Source organism: Vulpes lagopus, chromosome 6 (assembly GCF_018345385.1).
Source record: "Vulpes lagopus strain Blue_001 chromosome 6, ASM1834538v1, whole genome shotgun sequence".
NCBI classification, from domain to species: Eukaryota; Metazoa; Chordata; class Mammalia; order Carnivora; family Canidae; genus Vulpes; species Vulpes lagopus.
In genome coordinates, this window is record NC_054829.1 from 12259587 (window position 1) to 12279463 (window position 19877).

Consider the following 19877-nt stretch of genomic DNA (forward strand, 5'->3'; position numbering starts at 1 on the left):
CAAGCGCATCATTCTGTGACATGAAACACAATACAGGGACACCTGGGGGGCTCAGCTGCGGAGCATCTGCCTTCTGCTCAGGGCGTGATCCTGGAGTCTCAGGATCAAGTCCCACATCAGGCTCCCTGCGTGGAGCCTGCTTCTCCCTCTGCCTGTCTGTGTCTCTACCCCTCTCTCTCTCCATGTCTCTCATGAATAAACAAATTCTTAAAAATAAAAAAAAGTAAAAATTAAAAAAATAATCTTAAAAAAAAAAAAGAAAATACAATGGTGTAGAATAAACTACCATCCAAAGCCTAAAGGTCCAGTGGCAGGAGAAGAAAAACTGGACTGGAAATGAAGAGGAAGGTACCAGAAAGAGACACACTGAAGATGATTAGAGATAAAGCGTATGGCATTGGTGGGTGTGCTCTCAGCAATCAAAGGTGATGACACAAGGCAGGTTCCAAGGTGAAAAAAATGTAATGTTAAAAAGTGTTTCCAGAGAACATGATGCAACAACAAGGGACCGGGGAGTCAGGGCCATTGGAGGAAATGGAGCTGAACCCATGCACGCAGACTTACTATCAGTCACAGGAAAGGGTCTTAATTTTATTTACAACCATGAAAAATAATGGCAGAAATAGTTTTTATCCCCAGGAAGTTTAGATAAGATTTCATTCTGATCACACCTGAAGTGGCAAAGAGAATAGCCAACCCACCGTAATAGAAGGTATGGCATAGAAAAGGGAACAGAAACACGAGAGGAATGCAGAACAAAAAAGAATATTACATAGAGACCAAATACCAAATGTGCCAAATTCCCCTAAGGAGGGAAAAATCTAAAATTGGTTTTAAAAGAAAAATACAAAATGTATTAAGTGGGTTGGCTTAAAAAATACATATTGAAAATTATAACTAAAGAACTGGTCTAAACGTCAGCAGATATCCACCAACACAAGGCAGACCCTTGCTCATATCTATGTTTAAAAATAGAGGTTAGTATATCAAGCTTTAAGAGGTAAACAAAGGTATTATTCATAATATAACAAAAGTTATGCAATTGATGCCATCAATAATTCTGAATTTATATGCCCTGACACATGCACCCAAACATTATTCTGGGTGCATTTACTAGGTTTGGAGGGTGTTCGGGGCTGATGTTCCCTCCTGCTCCAAGATTCTGTAACATAAGAGAAAAACCAGCTGAAATATATACAGATACTGGGATACAAAGAAACACTCAAAACAGAAAAGAGGATTCTGGAAAAATGCACATTCTCAAATCATTATGTGATAATTTTAGAAATAAATCAAATCATAATTATATAGCCAACCACACAAAACCATTTAAAAAGCAATCTTTCTGAATAACATTTGAGATGAGTTAGAGCTAAACAAAGAATGGATGAGAATATTTATCTCCACCACAGAGAGGACTCAGCTTGATGAAAAAAAAAAAAAAAGTAGAAAAAATTGCCAGTAAAAACGAGCGTATTTGGCTACATAAAGATCTTTTCTACATGCCAAAAAATGTAATAGTCAATAAAAAGACAGCAGAACAAGATAAATATTTTGGGGCATGTATAAATAAATACATATAACAGAGATAAAAACTCAGGACCTCAGGAAAGCTTTTAAGATCCCACAAAGAACCTCATGGGCTACTTGGAGCGCAGCTGGAAAACCACTGCCTTGGTTGATCTGTAAGATCAATGCCTCGTGATCTGCATCAGATGAGTGACACGAGGGAAGACTCAAGACACACAAAACCTCGGTGTGACCAGGCCAAGAGCTCACAAGGCAGAGTCAGGAAGTGACTTCGGATCAAATAGGTTGGAGCTGGAGGTGAAAGTCCTGGGGGCCGGCACCTTCTAGGCACCTCAGTTGTCAGGGTGATGGGAAGGAGGTTGTAAGTTTGGAAGAACTGTGAGATACTGCAACGGGGTGGGGGACACAGGTGTCCGTGTGCAATGGGCCCCTGGGTGGCAGGCAGGACGTTACCCAAACCTTTTACCCAAGGAACCGCAGATACTACAGCATCACAAACGTTCCCTGAGATTCTGCTAGCCAGACGTTTCTGTCCCCTTGGGTGACCCCAAGAACCACCGCATCTGAAAAAAGAGGTCACAAGCCCTTCACCTGGCAATTCTTCCCACAACAAAGACCCCAAAGGAAGACGTGGCAAAGCAGTAGCGGTTCAAAGGGAAAGCATTGAAGGGAACCTCCGGGCTCCTTCTAGCTGGGTAACTTCAGACACTGCCCGGAAGTGCTCAGGAGCCCCACGATCCTGCTCCCCCACATGAGGGTAATCACCCTCATGGGGCTCTAATAAGAAATAAACATATATAAAGAGAGATACCGTGTTTAGCCCATGGCAATCACTCAATGCATTTTGTAAATCTTATTATAAAACAAGAATAAAAACATATATAACTATAACCTCAAATCCAACAATGTTGGGGTAATTAAACAAACCATGCTACATTAATAGGAGCACAAGCTATTCCTGACAAAGTGTATAGGAAATCATGTAAAAGGAAAGAAACAAACTGAACACTATGTACTGACAGGTCATGACACCTAAGGGTAGACATGAGGCTTGGAGGAGTTTAGGGAATATAAGCGCCCCAAGGTCCTTTTAGGAATTAGTGGGTGCATAATAAAATGCCTAATGTGCGAGTTCACTGCGGCTGCTGACCAAGCTTCCTGCACAAAGAAGCACTAGAGTGAACTGTAAAAATCTGGATGTCGCCACTGGCTAAGAAGGGTTAAGAGCTTCTTGCCTTTCTCGCTCCCACAAGGAAAGAGCCGGAGTTCATGGATGGTCAAGATTTGACCTGGGAGGCTCAAACTCATGAGTGAAGCCAGCATCAGACCTGTCTGGCTATTCCGATACCATTTTGCAGTTGGAATCTGAATCCCCATGGGAGCACGGGCCTCCCTGTGCGCAATATCCCACACCCCGGGTTACACTCATTTCACTCAGGACCCGACCCCTGGGTTCACTGACCACACGGTTTCCTTGTAAGGACAGGTGACCAATAGAAGAGATGCCAGGGGTTGATGGGAGAATGGGGCCAACAGAATCTGAGCATTTAGGCTTCCAAAATTGGCTCTCTAGAAACATCTGGGTGGCTCAGTCAGTGAAGCATCTGCCTTCAGCTCATGATCCCAGGGTTCTGGGATCACAGCCCCTGTCCCCTACCCTGCATCTGGCTCCCCACTCAGCAGGGAGTCTGCTTTTCTCTCTCCCTCCATTCCTCACCCTGCTCCTGCTCACGCTCGCTCTCAATCTCTCTCTAATAAATAAATAAATAATTTTAAAAAAATGGCTCTCAGGCCAAAGGAAGACACAGGGCAATGCCTTTAAGGGTGCACCATTTCGGAAAAGTGATATGATGTCTAGCAATTCAGATAAACTGAACAGAAGGAGGCAGAAGGCCAGAGGCTGGAGGCTGGAGGGAGGACAGCTTGGTGATGGAGACACCGACTGCCCCAATGTCCTCAGTGGGCTATGTGCTTTTGGGTCTGGACACGGTCGTGTCCTCCTTTAGCAGGCTGACAGTGTCCCCAGGACAATGACCATAATCTTGCACTGCTCTTTTGTCCAGTCTCCTAAAGGGCAGGACTGCCACTTGCTGGGCCAGTCCCCAGGGCTGTCCTTCCCTGCAGAAACCAGGGAACAGGAGAGAACAAGAAAAAGCTACAACAGGTTGGGAGGACAGGTCACTTGTGACGACGGAACAGGGGGAGATGGGGGTGGTGACGGGGTGCGCAGAGGGGCAGACGGACTGAGGGGATTTGAGATAAGAGGCTCCAGAACGCCTCTTAGATATGTGAGACTAGGAGATGTGAAAGGACATTCCTCTAAGATTCTTTAGAGGCAAGGAAGCAAAAGTCACATTTACTTTTTTGTCACTTTGGGCTAATGGATGGTGCTCCTTTGAACAGAGCACCAGCCCTAGCGCCCCAAGGGGTGCAAGAATTATTTGGGTTACATTCATGCCAAATATATCTCTCCTCATGGAGAAAGGTATTGGGGAGGGGGTGGGGAGAGAACAGGATAGAATTTAGGATAAAAGAAGGGGAAAGCATCATATTTCATAATAGAAGAATTTAATGATGTGCACTTGCTAGCGTGCTGGACCGTGGAGAGGAGAGGGATGTCCTGCGGGGGAACCTTACTTTCAAGATACTGAAACTTTCCAAGAAGGAAACAAATAATTGAACAAACCCAAGGTTCACAGGATGGACACTGTGAGCTTCCTCATGAAATTTTAGAAGCTAGATCCCAAAAGAGACGGCCTCCGCCACCTGACCCTGGGTGAATACAAATGCCTACCAGCCACTCTTCAAGCTGCCTCCCTCCCCATGGCCACATGCCATGGCTCCTTAAATATAACCTCCAAAGGCACCATCATTGTTCACACGAGACAATACGGTGAAGAGTTTTAAAAGCTACTGCTATGACAGTGGGTGTGGAGCACTTGGAAAAATACTCAACAGAAATCAGCGTTCTTATAAGATCTGGATGTAAAGTTATTTTCTAAGCACAAACCATGGAAGATGTGGCAAGGAAAAGACAGCAATACAAAAGTGCACAGAAATTAAAAGTGTTTCTAAATCTAATAAGTGCCGAATAGACAAACGAAAATGCAGGGAAAGGATGGCTCAGACAGGACAAAAGGCCCAAATCCTTAAAATCTAATGCAGGGGATGAGGAGTGGGGGGAGGGACTATTTTGAAGAATGCAAGAGAGCACGCTCAAGTATGAGGAGTGGGGAGGAGCAGAGGAAGAAGCAGACTCCCTGATGAGCAGGGACCTGGAGGTGGGGCTTGATCCCAGGACCCCGGGATCACGACCTGAGCCAGCTGAACTGACTGAGCCACCCAGGCGCCCCAAACTATATTTTTAAATAAGTATTTAAAACCAATCAACTAGAGTATAAATCAAGGAAATTCTGAGATTATTTTTACCTAATTACAACATATGCTCACGGTATCATGGTTCCTTGGAAAACAGATACAAAATATGATCTCTTTCTGTGACTTTAAGATGTACTTTTCCCCCAACATGTTTCCATATCTTGGAAATTGGGATGATCACACATTTCCATCCCAAGGGCTAGCATGTCAAAATTTAATTGGCAGCATTCTTTTCTTTCTTAATGGTACATAAAATAATGAAGCATCTGAGATTCACTGAAATAGCATTTTAGGGACAATATAACACGATACACCAAACTATTAACAGTGATTCTTGTTGGATGGTGGCACTATGGGTGACTCTACTTTCCTATTTATGCTTTCCCATATATTTCCAGTCTTCTCAAATGAATATGTATTTCTTTGATCGTCAGACAGTAAACAAAACAAAACCTGGCTCTAATCTCGACTTGGCCACTTTATAGCTGAGTAAGTCCTCAGCTATATCATCCTGAGTAAGGTAACTATGCTTTTCTGTCTCAGTTTCCTTATCTGCAAAATAGATGAATAACTTCTCTTCCTACCTTGTAAGATTTGCGCACGAATGCTCTGTAAAATATAAAGTGCCCAGTCAGTGTGTGATTTTAAATCTTGACACATGTATGAGGCCCATGTGATACCCATCAGTGTACTCATGAGATGTCTTTATTCTTTCTCAATGTCTGTTCAGGACATCGGTTTAGAACTTTGTACTGCAGAATGGTGATTCCCAATATTTTGCTTGAACCTGTTATAATCCGATTTCATAAGTTCTTCCCTCAACTTTGTTCCCATGTAGGACAAAACAGATTCCAAAACCAATATCCAACTCAGCACCACAAAGATTTGCACACTGACCAGGCCAAATCATATATCATCAGCCCAGCTCCTGAGCCCCACAAGGCCTTGGGTCTTAGAGAATTCTATTCTATTTTATAAGAATCTTGCTGCACAAGTGCTAATCACAAGCCACACCCAAGGCCAAAAAGGGGTGCCAACATAATCATTTCTGTTTAATTAAAATGAACACAATCGTTGCTGCAATCTGGAAACCCACCTTGAAGGTTACACCATGGAGGTGGGGCTTGGCATGAGCCCTCTCAGATGCGCACAAGCCATGCTGTCCTTGTCAGCCCAGTCCCAGGGTATCCCTGCATCTGGATAAGCTGCTCTTGGCTAAGTCAACGTGCTCCTTGCGTACTTAACCACCTGCTGGTGAGGAGGTCCACCAGGGCAAAGGATGAGCCCATCTCACCTCCTCTCCATTCCAGCCTGGCCACCACCAGGTTGTCTATGGTCTAGAGCACAGGGGGCCCCTCACCGGCAACATCACAAAATGACTTTAGTGTGCCTATGATTCGCCTGGGTGTTTTTGTTAAAGAACAGGTTCTAATTCAGTTGCTCTGGGGTTGGTCTGAGAGTCCACATGTCTAGCAAGATCCGGATACCACTGAATCACCAACCACTCTTTGAACACCAAGGATCTCCATGGGCAGTGTCTGTCTTCAACCCAACCCACTCCCATCAGACATGTCTTGAGTGTGCCTCAGAGCCACCTGTTAAAATGCAGATGGACTGCATCAGGATCTCTGAAAGGTGGAGCCCAAATACCTACATTTTAACAAGCACCATACTCCCCTCAAGTGAGCTCTTGTAGACACTGATGCTTGGGAACTGCCAGTTGAGAATTCTAAACGTCCTTACTGGGCCACACCACTGGGAGCCGAATGCCTGTCCTGCATGGTTTCCAGCTCTGGCAGAGGGGCTCTTACCGTATTGCGCCTCGCACCGAGGGATGCGGTGCTATGCAGGAGTGCATGGTTCTCTTTCACATTTATGGGCTAGACGCGGTGGAGAAGATTACTCATCATGTTACGTACTCCCATTCATAACAATCTGTAGGAAAATTTTTATTCGAGTCTGAAAACGTTGGGTGTTTTCCAAAGAGGCAGCCTGGATAAGAGGGACCATTTAATGGTTGTCTTTGCCTCTTTAACAACTGAAAACTCAGAGCCAAGTGTGGGGCTTACTTCTGGCGCTTATGTAGGTCCTTTTGACCTAAACCTCTGTGTATTAACAATACGTGGCTAGGGGTGTGCCTGGATGGCTCAGTCAGTCAAGGACCTGACTCTTGATTGCGCCCACAGGTCTGGATCATAGGGCGCGAAGCCTACTTTAAAAAAATAATTTAAAAATTTAAAAAAGAACACAAGCAAAAACCATTACATGGCTTAATTGAACTATTCTACTCATGTTTTCTCATCTCCCCAGTGTCTTAAATCCATCACTGTCCATTTCCGATGCACTGCACATATGAATGTGTGTAGTAGGCATCTGAGCTGTTCACCAATATCGAGTCTTATCCACTTTTGGACTTAGGGGAGCAGTGTGGTTCCCCATGTCCTTGAAGTGGGGTGTGGTCACGTGACTTGATTGGGCCAATGGAGTGTGTGTGGAGGTGACTTGTGTCACTTCCAGGTGGTCGCCGCTGAATTGCTGGTACTGTACACTTCCCACCCCGCCTCCCCTTCTGGAGCAATCCTGGAAGCATGAGCTGATGAAGAGGAGATGCAATAAAAAAGACGCCTGAATACTGAGCCAACAAAGGAGACAACCGCCTTGGGGAGTCATCACCCACCCACAGCAAGCTTGGTATGAGTACGACGTAAGCCTCCGATGTGTTAAGCTCCTGAGATTTGGGGTGACCTAAAGCCTAAGTCTACCCCGACCATATCACATGCAAATGACCTCAAGTCCTTTTGGGAGAGAAGGTGAGTTATAAATACACAGGCAAATACAGAAACCAACTCCTAACAAAAGCCTCTTTGAGAAGAAAGATATTTATAGACGATTATTTACAGGATGTGCTATCAACCTACTTCTCTGAGTACTTCACATTTATTCTTGCTTCACTCTGACCACCAGCCTCTTTCAGAATCAGCATCTCTGAGTTGTGTTTCAATATTCTGCTCTTTTTTAAGTTGTGGCAAAATTGCCATAATATGTACCATCATAACCATTCATAAGTGTATGATTCAATGACATTAAATACATTCACTCTGTTGTTTAACCATCACCACTATCCTCATGCAAGGCTTTTTTTTTTTTTTTTATCCCCAACAAAAAGCCATACCTATAAAACAACCCTTTCCACTCTTCCCCCAGCCTCTGGTAACTTCTGTTCTACCTTCCATTCCTCTGGAATTTACCTATTCTAGGTACCTCATAAAAGTGGAATTACATGATATGTGTCCTTCTGTCTGGCTTATTTCATTAAGTATGATGTTTTCAAGGTGCATCCATATATCAAAATTCTTTTTATGGTTCAGTGGTATTCCATCGTACCTTGTGTTCACCCACCCATCTGCTGATGAACACTTGGGTCGTTTCCACCTCTTGGCTATCGTAACACTGCAACAAACAGGGTGCACTATATCTGAGTATCTGCTTTCTTTTGAATCTGTGCCCTAAGAATGAAATTGCTGGGTCATATGGTAGCTCTCTGTTTAGCCTTTTGAGAAACTGCCAAACTGCTTTTCATTCTGCTCTTTTATTTTTTTAAGAATTTTATTTACATTCAAGTTAGTTCACATATAGCGTATTATTAGTTTGGGGGTAGAATTTAGTTCTGCTCCAATTTTTCAATCAAAGATCTCAGACAATAGGTGCATGAAATACTCAATTGCATTTTCAGGAAAATGTTTGTGAACCTGGCCCACTCTTCTATCCAATGCTGCCTACGCAAAATCCCAAGGGGAAACTTTTTTGAGGATTAGAAACTGGGATAGATGGGAGTGGATGCTCCCCTTTTTCCCTGATAATAAGAATTCTAGTATGGGTCCTGACTCTGCCATGGAGCTTACAACCAAATTTCAAGCCTGACTAGTCATTGTGGATACCCTGCCACACGCCTTGGGATCCCCTTTACCATTTCTGGGCACTCCCGCCTGACTTCGGATGGCCAGTGTGTTTGTATCTTTGCCAGAGGACTGCCCTTGGGCTGTCCATGGAAAAAACAGTCAAACAAACAAAACCAGGCCAGAAGTACAGATTTACCCCGTTATCTGTGAGTTTGCTTTATGCCACTTTGCTTTTATGAAAGACCTACACTAGTATGTGCAATTGCTAATGGAAATAAATCTGAGGATTTTTACTTTCAGGAGATGGTACTTGGTTCATCTTACATGCCATTTCAGTTTATGAAAGCTTCCATAGAAACACTCTACTTTTGGGTGGCAGGGGAAATCTGTACCTGAAAATTATCCTCGTGCTTCTCCTGCTCTCCAAGCAGCTTTGAACCAACTCCTGACAGCTGTGGGTGTATAAACACCCCAGCCTCCTTACCTGGGGATAATTCTGGGTCATGAGCTTTGTGTTGCTTCAAGCCTCCACTTGGGACTAAGTACCAGTCGCTCACTATGGATCCTCCCTAATAGCAGACCCTGTGATGACTTACTTCCCTTTCTGTATCAGTCCTGCACTTGCCTGCATCTCTTGCACCTGCCAATCAACTCAAATTCTCAGCACAGGGTCTGCTTCTAAGGGGACCTAAACAAAGACAGAGCTCCTCTCTAGCAACTTCCTAGGTCCATTTGCTTTCCACATTTCTGTTCTTCTTTTCCCTGGTTCTGAAGTTGTTGTTTTTTAAAGATTTTATTTATTTATTCATGAGAGACACAGAGAGAGAGAGACAGAGACATAGGCAGAGGGATAAGCAGGCTCTCTGATGGGAGCCTGATGTGGGGCTCAATCCCAGGACCCTGGGATCATGACCTGAGCCAAAGGCAGACGCTCAACCACTGAGCCACCCAGGTGTCCCTGGTTCTGAAGTTTTATTCACATTTTTTCCATTGTTTTACCAGATGCTTTCTTGTCGTCTATTACTTCAAAGTCTTTGAAGAATAAAGCACAGCGGAACTATTTTAGACAAGAAACATCATGTACCTGTTACACCTAAAATACAAAATGCAAGGTTTATTGAAGATGATCCCAATTTTTAAAAAATACATATGTATGTGTGTGTATGCACAGGAAAAAAGAATAGAAAGAAATGTACCAACGTGTTAACAATGATTAATCTGGGGTGATGTCACTGCAGATGGCTTCCTTTTTTTTCTTCTTTTTACGTTATTTTACAAAGAACGTGAAGCTTTAGCTTCGTCTATAAAATGAGGATAATCATACCTACCTCACAGAGTTGTGTCGATCGAAATTAAGTGTAGATGTAACACAGTAATTAGCTGCATCGCATATTCACATAATAATCACAGTATGTGCCTAATATGTATCCTAATAAAGGGGAGTGAGTGCCATAATTACAACAGCAATTAATGAAACAATTTAGAAGGAAATGTTAGAATTGGGAAAGTAAAAATAAGCCTGTGCTTTGTACTTTGTAAAGAACATTCACTTACATGAGCTCATTATACCTCGAGAACCCTGCAGGAGGAGCAGGCTCAGGGGGAGGGAGTGGGCAGGAGACGGAGCTAATATTTACCGAACAGCTAATATGCGCCAAGGCCAAGGTGGCCACCTTGTAGGCATCTCAGGTGAGAAGGGTTGAGAAACCTGCCCAAGCTACAGAGCCAGGACCAGTAGCCCCACCTCCAGACTGTGGGTCCAGGATTCCTTCCTCTCCAACAGGCTGCATTAATACAGTCCCGCCTCCAAAGCCCCTGTTCCTACCTGCCCGCCGCCCCCCACCCGAGGCGTTCTCCATTCCCAAGGCACCAACATTCCCCAGTCCACACATACAAGCTGCTCCTTCCTGCCTCCACGTCCGTGGGGAGTACCAAGGGGTGGCTTGTGCTGGGGGAGTGGATTCAGCTCCCCAAATCTCCCACCAAGACCAACCCCAAGTGAATCATCAGTCTGAATAGAAACACTGTAGAGGGAGCGCGATGCAGATACAGGGTCAAGGTCAGCTCCACAGCAGCGCTTCTCCAATAGGCTGTTCGCCCTAAGTCCTCCCTACACAGCAATTCTAGAACCATCTTTGGAGACAAAGGAGTTGACACAGTGTGGGGTAGGGGTGGGGTGGAGGGAATTCTGTGGAGATAGCCCAGCAGAGACTGTGGGCTGGGAGGGAGAACAGTGATGGGCTTTACCCCCGCCCCCCCCTCGGCCCCCATCCCTCTCCGGCCTGGAGCTCTAATCAGCAGGAAGAGCGCTTCTGTAACTGGGAGGCCATAAGGGCCTGTGGGTGGGCAGGGACCTGGATGGATGGGGGGTGGCACAAGTGCTTCAGACAGAGCCCGTGTGTCCCTAATGGGACCAGTCCTCCCTGCGCTGCCTCCTACTCTGCAGCTGAAGCCTCCGGCTCCTAGACTAACCTTGGGAAATCTTTCTGGACTAATCACTCTCCTGGCAGACTGTCAACCTAAGACAGCCATGCGTGGGAGCTTCAAGCAAGTTTGCCTTGTCACCCTGCCTCCCTGACAAGCTCTCCTCCCAACCCGCTGTGCCCTGCGGGCCTGTTGCACTGCCTGGGCTCTGGCACTGGGCAGCTACTCCCTCTCGGCAGCTACTCCCTTTGGGGGTCGTCCTTCAAAGCCCCTCCTCTGCTTCAGCTCTTTCCTTCCCTACGAATCTCCACAGCAGCACCTTCCCCAACCCCCTTCCCACTTGATCATGCTTCAGAGGGAAACAGTCATTAGAGGTGAAGCACAAAGACTCCCAACATTTTCCTTCTGCTGCAAATAAAGCTATCATCGACTGCGGCGGGGCCACACTCTTGATCAAAAACTCTCCGTGGCCCCCCATTCCTCTAGGTAAGCCTTAGCTCCTTAGTTTGGCAGTAAGGGTCCCCCATCATGCCCTAAGCCGGGAGACCGACCTAACCTTCTGTTCCCCATTCCATATACACCAGGTAGCTGGAGGGGGGGGGCACCCCTAAATGAAAATCTCTCCTGCTCTAGAGTGCAGCACACTCTAGTTCCCAAGCCATACCTAGCAGTCACTCTTCAACCCAAAGGTCACCCCCTGCTTTCTTCCTGGTGGGAGACGGTTTCCATTCTCTTTAGCCCTTTTGCCCCCCCTTCCCATTTGCTGTTCCATCGGATTCTTGTCTCTTGTACGGCTGACGTCACAGTCAGTCTTAACATTCGCGCCTCGCCCTCTCGCCGTTGCCTCCTGCACGGGGCTAAGTCAATGCACGTTTATAGGTTCCCGTTCCAGTTGGTAAGCTTTCTCCCTAAAGTTTCAGGAACCCCAGGTCCGTCTCCTTACCTGGATGGAAAATCCTCGAGAGCGATTTTAAGGCTCAATGAAGCCCCCCCCCCGCCCCAGGACTGCGTTCCCGGGCGGGCGGGCGCCTGGGGCTAGCTGCAGGGGTGCGCACGCGGGCGCCCCGGGGCGGCGGCCCGAGCAGCGGGGAGGCAGCTCCACCTGTTGATGGGGCGGAGCTCGGAGGCTCGCGGCCCGGCGGCCGGGGCGGGGGGCGGGGGGCGCGGGGCGCGCGCACTCACCTATGGTGGACACGACGGTGCCCACGAAGTAGAAGGCGCCGGTGAAGTCCCAGCGCGGGCGGGCGCTGTCCACGCGGATGCCGGCCTCCGTGGCCTCCTCGTAGTGGCGGAGGAAGCCGCGCAGCTCGTCGCGGCTCAGGTTGTGGCGGCGGCTGAAGTTGGCCAGACGCTCCTCCCAGCGCTGCTTGGCCTGGCGCTCGTGCGCCAGCTCCAGCGCCGAGAAGACGGCGGCGCCGCCCAGCAGGTAGAGCACGATGAGCGCGGCGAGCAGCAGGAAGCGCGCGTTGTCCTCGTTCAGGTGGCCCGCGCCGCAGCCGCAGCCCCGGCCGGCCATGGCCCGGCCCCCCGCCCCCCTCCCCCCGCCCTCGGGGCCGCCGCTCAGCCCGCCCCCGGACGCCCGACGGCCGCCTCGCCCATGACCAGGCCGCTCGCTCCCCGCGCCGCCGCCTCGCCTCGCGCTTTCAAATCCTCCTCGTGCCGCCGTCCCGCCCCGCCCCCCGCCCCCGCCCCGAGTCGTCCACGCACGGGGCCGCCGCTGCCCTCCCGGCTCCGCTCAGATCGGGGAGGGGGCGTGGCGCGTCCTCGGCGCAAGATTGGGGCGGACTCGAGGTCGCCCCCGAGCGCGGGTCTTCCGGCCGCGGAAGGGGGCAGGCGGCGGGCGGGCTCGGGCTCGGGCTCGGGCTCGGGGCTCGGGGCTCGGACCCGCGGCTCGCGCGCCGCCGACGGCGAGCGGGCGCGGGGCGCCCCGGGGCAGGCGCGGCCGCTGCGGCCACGTGGGTCGGCGGTGCGGTGCGCCCGGCGCGCAGCCTCGGGCCCCCGGGGTCACCCGCCCGGCTGGGGGCGCGGGGACGCGAGCGGGTCCCGGGCGGGCGCGCCCCGACCGGCTGGAGGAGAAAGCGACGCAGGCGTGAGCGTTGGAACGAGGCGACTTGGGGGCCTCCCCGCCGGGCCGCCTCCCCGGCCTTGCCCCAACCGGAGCGCCCAGGGCCTCGGGTCCTGCGCGGGGCGGGTGCGCGGGGCGGGTGCGCGGCGCGTCCTCCGGGAGCGGCGGCCGAGGAGAGGTCGGTCTCCGCCGGGGCGTGCGCTCCGGAGATTGTGCTGCCAGGACGCGGCGCAGGGCGCTTGCCTGCCCCCACCGCACCGGACCCGCGGCCGGGCTCCCCCTCCCCAGGCCCTCGCCTTCCAGGGGCGCTGGCACGGCCTCTGGGCGCCACTCTCACGTCCCCCGGGAGCGCCCCCTCCGCGCCCACGTGCCGGCGCCGGCCCCGGGCCCCCCCCGCCGGGGCGCTGGAGCGCTCCGAGGCTGCAACAGGTGGAGCCCCGCGGCGCCGGCGGCAGCGACTCCGCCCCGCCCCCAGCCTCCCGGCCGCGCGGGGCCCTCCCCGCGCTCTTCTCCGCCCGCGGGAGCCGCCTCTCGGCGGGCCCACCCGGGGCTGCGGCGCCCCGGGGGCAGTGGGTGCGCGGGGCCCTGAGTGGGCCCCCCGCTGGGCCAGCAGAGGGCGCTGCGGCTCCTCCAGACGCCGCTGGCCCCCGGGTCACCGCCCGGGCGGTGGGAGTGACTGGACAGCGAGGGGAGCGCGCGGGGCATCTCCGCCCCGAGGCGAGGCTCCCGCATCCCGCAGCGTAGTCCCAGGCTCAGCGCCCCGCACCCCCGGGCCCGACACTCGCGGGAGCGGAGCGCGGGGCGACCGCCGTGGATTCCCGCGCCCCCGCTGCGCGCCCCGGGCGAGGCCAGCCGCTATGCCCCTCCCCCATCTGATGAAAAGTCTCGACACAAAGTTGAGAGAACGTTACATACTCAGCACCTAGATGCCACAAGGAACGTTTTACTCTGTTTGCTTTATTTATTCATTTTTCTCCATTTGCTGTATTACATGCTTATCCACTCCCCGTTCCATCTCTCAACTATTTGGGGGCGTTTCAGAGTCGGTCGTAGACATCAGTCCGTCTCCCTCCCCAGGACGTTTCCCTACATCTCATTAACGAGAGTTCAATATTTACAGATCTTTTTTTCTTTTGGGGGTAAAACAGTGAAATGCACGAATCTTAACTGCCATTAGATGAGTTCTGACAAATGAGTACACCTGTGCAAATTCAACACCTACCTATGCAGCTACCGGCCAAATATCACCAACAGGTCAGTGTTCCCCATCTCTTGTCAGCAAACACCCCCCCACATTCGTCCAGAGGAAATCCCTGTTCTCACTTTTTTTTCCCCTACCGCTCCGCTCCCATCAACTGGTTTTGCCTTCATAGAACTTAGTTTTGCTTGTTCTAGATCTTCCTGTAAATGGAATTCTATCCTTTAGTGTAAAGCTTTTTTTTTTTTTTTTGAGATCTATCCATGATGTACGTCTTGGTCATTTATTCCTTTTTGTTAGAATTTTTTGGCTACCATAAAACTGTTTAGGAACATTCTTGTACAAATTCTTGTGGAACTATTTTCATATCTCAGGTAAATACTGAGGAGTGGAACTGCTGGGGTCATAGGGGAGGTGTGTATTTAGTTTTATATGAAACTGCTTAACATTTTTCTAGAGTAGCTGTACCAATCAACAATGGACCATAAATAGTTCCATATCCTTGTAAATATTTGGAGGTATCAGTCATTGTGATTTTTTTAAAGTATTTTTTTTAAAAGATTATTTGAGAGAACAGGAAGGAGGAGAGAAAGGACAGAGGGGGAAGGGCGGGGAGGGAAAGGGGAAAGGTGGACAGGGGTGGTAAGGGGTGTTGAGGGGCAGGGGAGAAGCACACTTCCTGCTGAGCAGGAGCCGAGCTCCCATCCTAGGACCCTGGGATCCTGACCTGAGCCAAAGGCAACCAACTGAGCCACCCAGGTGCCCCAAGTGATTTATTTGTTTTTACTGAAGTTCGATTTGCTTGTAACATGTAACACCCAGTGCTCATCCCATTAAGTGCCCACCTCAGTGCCCCTCACCCACATACCCCATCCCACCACCCACCTCCCCTTCCACAACCCTTTGTTCGTTTCCCAGTTTTAGCAGTTTTAGGAGTTTCTCATGGTGTGTCTCCCTCTCTAACTTTTCACACTCAGTTCCCCTCCTTTCCCTTATAATCTCTTTCACTATCTTATATTCCCCATATGAGTGAAACCATATGATGATTGTCCTTCTCCGACGGACTCACTATTGGGGCGTAATACCCTCCAGTTCCATCCACGTTGAAGCAAATTACATATGGGTATTCATCCTTTCTGATGGCTGCATAATATTCCATTTCCCCAAGTGATTTTAAACATACTGATGGGTGTGTTGTGCCATCTCATTGTGGTTTAATTTGCATTTCCCTGCTTTCTTAATGTGCTGTGGTCATTTGTTTATCTGCTTTTGTAAATTATCTGTTGAATATTAATGTTGAAATTATCTCTTGAAATATGGGATCAAGTGTTTAAAGATTGATTTTTCTTTTTTATTATTGAAGTTTGGGATTCTTTATATGTATCTAGGAGATAAATCCTTTCTCCGATACCTATCTTGCAAATATTTTCTTTTTTTTTTAATTTTTTTTTGCAAATATTTTCTCTCAGTCTCTGGCTTGCCTATTTATTTCCTTCATGATGTTTTCCGATGGTATGTTTTTCACTGTCGTGAAGTCCAAATTATCAATCATTTCTTTTATGTTTGGTGCACGTTTTATATTAAGAAACCATTACTTCCCTCAAGGAAGGGACAACATCAGTTTCGTGGGGGTTTTTCTCTCCCTAGAAATTTTAGTTTTGGCTTTTATATTTGGGTTATAATCCATTTTAAGTTTGTTTCTGTATGGCATGAGGTAAGATCATTCTATGTGGATAACCAGTAATTCCAGTGCTATTTGCTAAAAAAAAAAAAAAAAAGTGAATTTATTTCAGGAATCTGAATCTTGTTCAGATTTGTGCTAATTCCACAGTGTTTCGATTACTTGTAACTTTATATTAGGTCATGAAATCAGGACATGTGAGCCCTTCCAACCTTGCTCTTCTTTGTCAAGGTTTTCTTTAGGCATTACAAGACCTTTACATTTTCACAAAAATTATAAAATCAGCTTGTTAATTTCATCTTCATTAGATTTGGATCTAATTAGATCTTCATTAGAGTTGTGTTGAAACTATTCTGGAGAGTACGACCTCTTAATTCATGAGTGAGGTCTATTCCTCCATTCATGTCAGTCTTTCTGATAAGTTCTCATGTAGAAGGCTTGCACATCGTTTTTTTTTTTTTTAAGATTTTATTATTTATTCATGAGAGACACAGAAAGAGACAGAGAGGCAGAGACACAGGCAGAGGGAGAAGCAGGCTCCATGCAGGGAGCCCGATGTGGGACTCGATCCGGAACTCCAGGATCACGCCCTGAGCCGAAGGCAGGTGCTCAACCCCTGAGCCACCCAGGCGTCCCTCTTGCACATCTTTTGTAAATTCCTTGTATTTTAGGTGTTTTGATGCTATTGTTAATCGGAAGATTTCATTTTCCAACTGCCTACTGTAGTATATAAAAATTTTATGAACTAACCTGGTCCCTGTAACCTTAGTAAATTCACTTGTAGTAGTTAATTCCTTTAGGATTTTCTGTATAATCATGTCGTTTGAAATAGAGTTTTGCTTCTTCCTGATACGTATTTTTTTTATTTTTAAAAGATTTTATTTATTCATGAGAGACACAGAGAGAGAGGCAGAGACACAAGCAGAGGGAGAAGCAGGCTCCATGCAGGGAGCCTGAAGTGGGACTCGATCCCGGATCATGCCCTGGGCTGAAGGCGGCGCTAAACCGCTGAGCTAGGGGGGCTGCCCTGTTTTTTTTTTTTTTTTTTACCCTACTGCAATAGTTAGGACCTCAGTATAATGGTGCTTTGTTTGTGTTTACTTGGCTTCTTTTTCGTGGGTTTTTTTTTTTTTTTAAGATTTATTTATTTATTCATAAGAGACACAGAGAGAGGCAGAGACACAGACAGAGGGAGAAGCAGGCTCCATGCCAGGAGCCCGAAGTGGGACTAGATCCTGGGTCTCTCTGAAGGCGGCGCTAACCCGCTGAGCCACCCGGGCTGCCCTTTCCTGGGTTCTTTTTTTTTTTTTTTTTAATTTATGATAGTCACAGAGAGAGAGAGAGGCAGAGACATAGGCATAGGGAGAAGCAGGCTCCATGCCCCGGGAGCCCGACGTGGGACTCGATCCCGGGTCTCCAGGATCGCGCCCTGGGCCAGAGGCAGGCGCCAAACCGCGGCGCCACCCAGGGATCCCCCTTTCCTGGGTTCTTATAGTGGACACTTAAGTCACTGATTGTAGACATTTCCTCTTTTCTAATGTTAGCATTTTAAAGCTGTATTTCTGTTATCCCTGTGCTAGCTGCATTCTAAATATTTTAGTATGTTGTATTTTCATACAATTCTAGAATGTTGTATTTTCATATATCTTTATTCAAAATATTTAAAAATTTTTTCTTCTGACCCATGAATTATTTAGAAGTGTGTTGTTTCATTTCCAAATATCTGGTTTTTTAAGACAGATCACTTATTTCTAATATTTTCACTGTGGTCAGAGAACCATATTCAATGTGACTTTCTAAGTTTGAGACTTGTTTTATGGTCCAGCATGTGATCTTCATGAACATACCATATGCACTTGAATATGTATTCTGCACATTTGTTGGGTGTAGTGTAGACTCTATAAATGTCAATTAGGTCAAGGTAGTTGACTGTGTTTTTCAGATCTTCTGTCTTTACTGATGTTTGTTCTAGTGATTCTATTGGTTTATGTGAGAAGAGTGTTAAAATCACCAACCATGAGGCACCTGGGTGGCTCGATGGGTTAAGCATCTGACTCCAGCTCAGGTCATGATCTTAGGGTTCTGGGATTAAGCCCCAGCTCCCTGCTCAGAGGGGGCAGGTGAAGGGGTGGGTTCTGCTTGTCCCTCTGCCCCCCTTTTGCCTCCATGCCCAAGCTCTCTCTCTTTTGAATAAATTCAAAATCTTCTTTAAAAAATCACCAACCATTATTATGGGATTATCTATTTCCTTTAATTATGTCAACTTTTATTTCATACACTTTGAAGCTGTTATTAAGTATGATTATTACATCTTCCCAATGTAGTAGCCCTTTTATTTTTATAAAATGTCTTTACCTCTGGTAATACACTTTATATTCATGTTTACTTTATCTGATATTAATCTTTAAGTTACCACAGGCTTTTTTTTTTTTTAAGATTTTATTTATTCATGAGAGACACAGAGAGAGAGGCAGAGACATAGGCAGAGGGAGAAGGGAGAGAAGCAGGCTCATCGCAAGGAGCCTGATGTGGGACTCAATCCGAGGACCCCGGGATCACAACCTGAGCCAAAGACAGATGCTCAAACGCTGAGCCACCCAGCGTCCCACCACAGGCTTTTTGTATTTAACATTCGCATGGTATCTTTTCCATTTACTTTTAGTCTGTGCTCTGGTTGGTTGTTTGGTTTGATTTGATTTTTGGTCAGGTCTGACAATCTGTACATTTTAACCTTATTGATCAGATCAACACTGTTCAATAGAATTTCTGCAATAATGGAAATATTTTGTAAATATTTGTGCTGTTTGATATACTAGTATAATATGGTGACTATTAAGCTCTTGTGTGCCACTGAGGAACTAAATTTGTAATTTAATGTTAATAATTGAAGTTGATATGTCACACGTCTCTAGTGGCTATCATCTTAGACAACAAAGGTTGAAACCCTTTATATTTAATGTAGTGACTTAAGGGACTGGATTCAAGTCTACCATCTTACTATTTGTTTTGTTTGTCCCCACTGGCTTTTGATCCTCCTTTCCCATCTTCTTTTGGATTAACTGAGTATTTTTTTAGAATTCCATTTTAGCTCTATATCTTGAAATTTTTTAAGTGTTATTAGCTTTTCACAGCCCTTTAAGAGTTACTACTGTGCGTCTTTGTGTAGAATATATAAACTTTGCAACTACATGGGTTCATTTCCCATCCTCCTCTCCACAAATACTATGGTTGTCATTCAAATCACATTTCCATATGCTAAAACCCCACAATTTTTTGTTGTTTAAATAGCCATATGTTTTTATGCAAAAAAATCAGGTTTTATTTTTACTTATTCTTACATTGGTCAGAACTGATGTCAGGAACTTAAAACTTTCGTTTTCTACCTTTTAGATGAACAAAAATACAACATGGCATTATCATTAGACAAGAGTTGCTTTTTCACCTGTTACACAAGAATGTATATTATCCTTTCTTGAACAAAATGTACAGATTACCAAGGAAACCATCTTTGGGGAAAGTGTTTAATAGGCATATTTTATTTAAATAAATCCTCCAGTAGGAAATGGGAGAATTCATTGCCTTTACTTAGAAGGAGGCTGTGTAAGTAGTTACCTGTCACATTTCTCTGTGCAGCTCACCAACATTTCCTTATTGGAAACATCAATTTTTCCACATCACAGTTCCCAAAATGACTGTAAAGTC

The 19877-nt window shown here is 47.0% G+C and overlaps 1 protein-coding gene across 1 annotated transcript in view; it reads right to left on the reverse strand.

Annotated features, from left to right (window-relative positions):
- The window catches only part of KCNK13 (potassium two pore domain channel subfamily K member 13), a 95685-nt gene extending 82888 nt beyond the window's left edge, over positions 1–12797 (reverse strand). Inside the window, exon 1 of the mRNA XM_041758891.1 lies at positions 12414–12797. Coding sequence (XP_041614825.1) covers positions 12414–12747 — 334 coding nt within the window. The 5' untranslated portion in view covers positions 12748–12797. The remainder of the gene's footprint in view (positions 1–12413) is intronic.
- Between the last annotated feature and the right edge of the window lie 7080 nt (positions 12798–19877).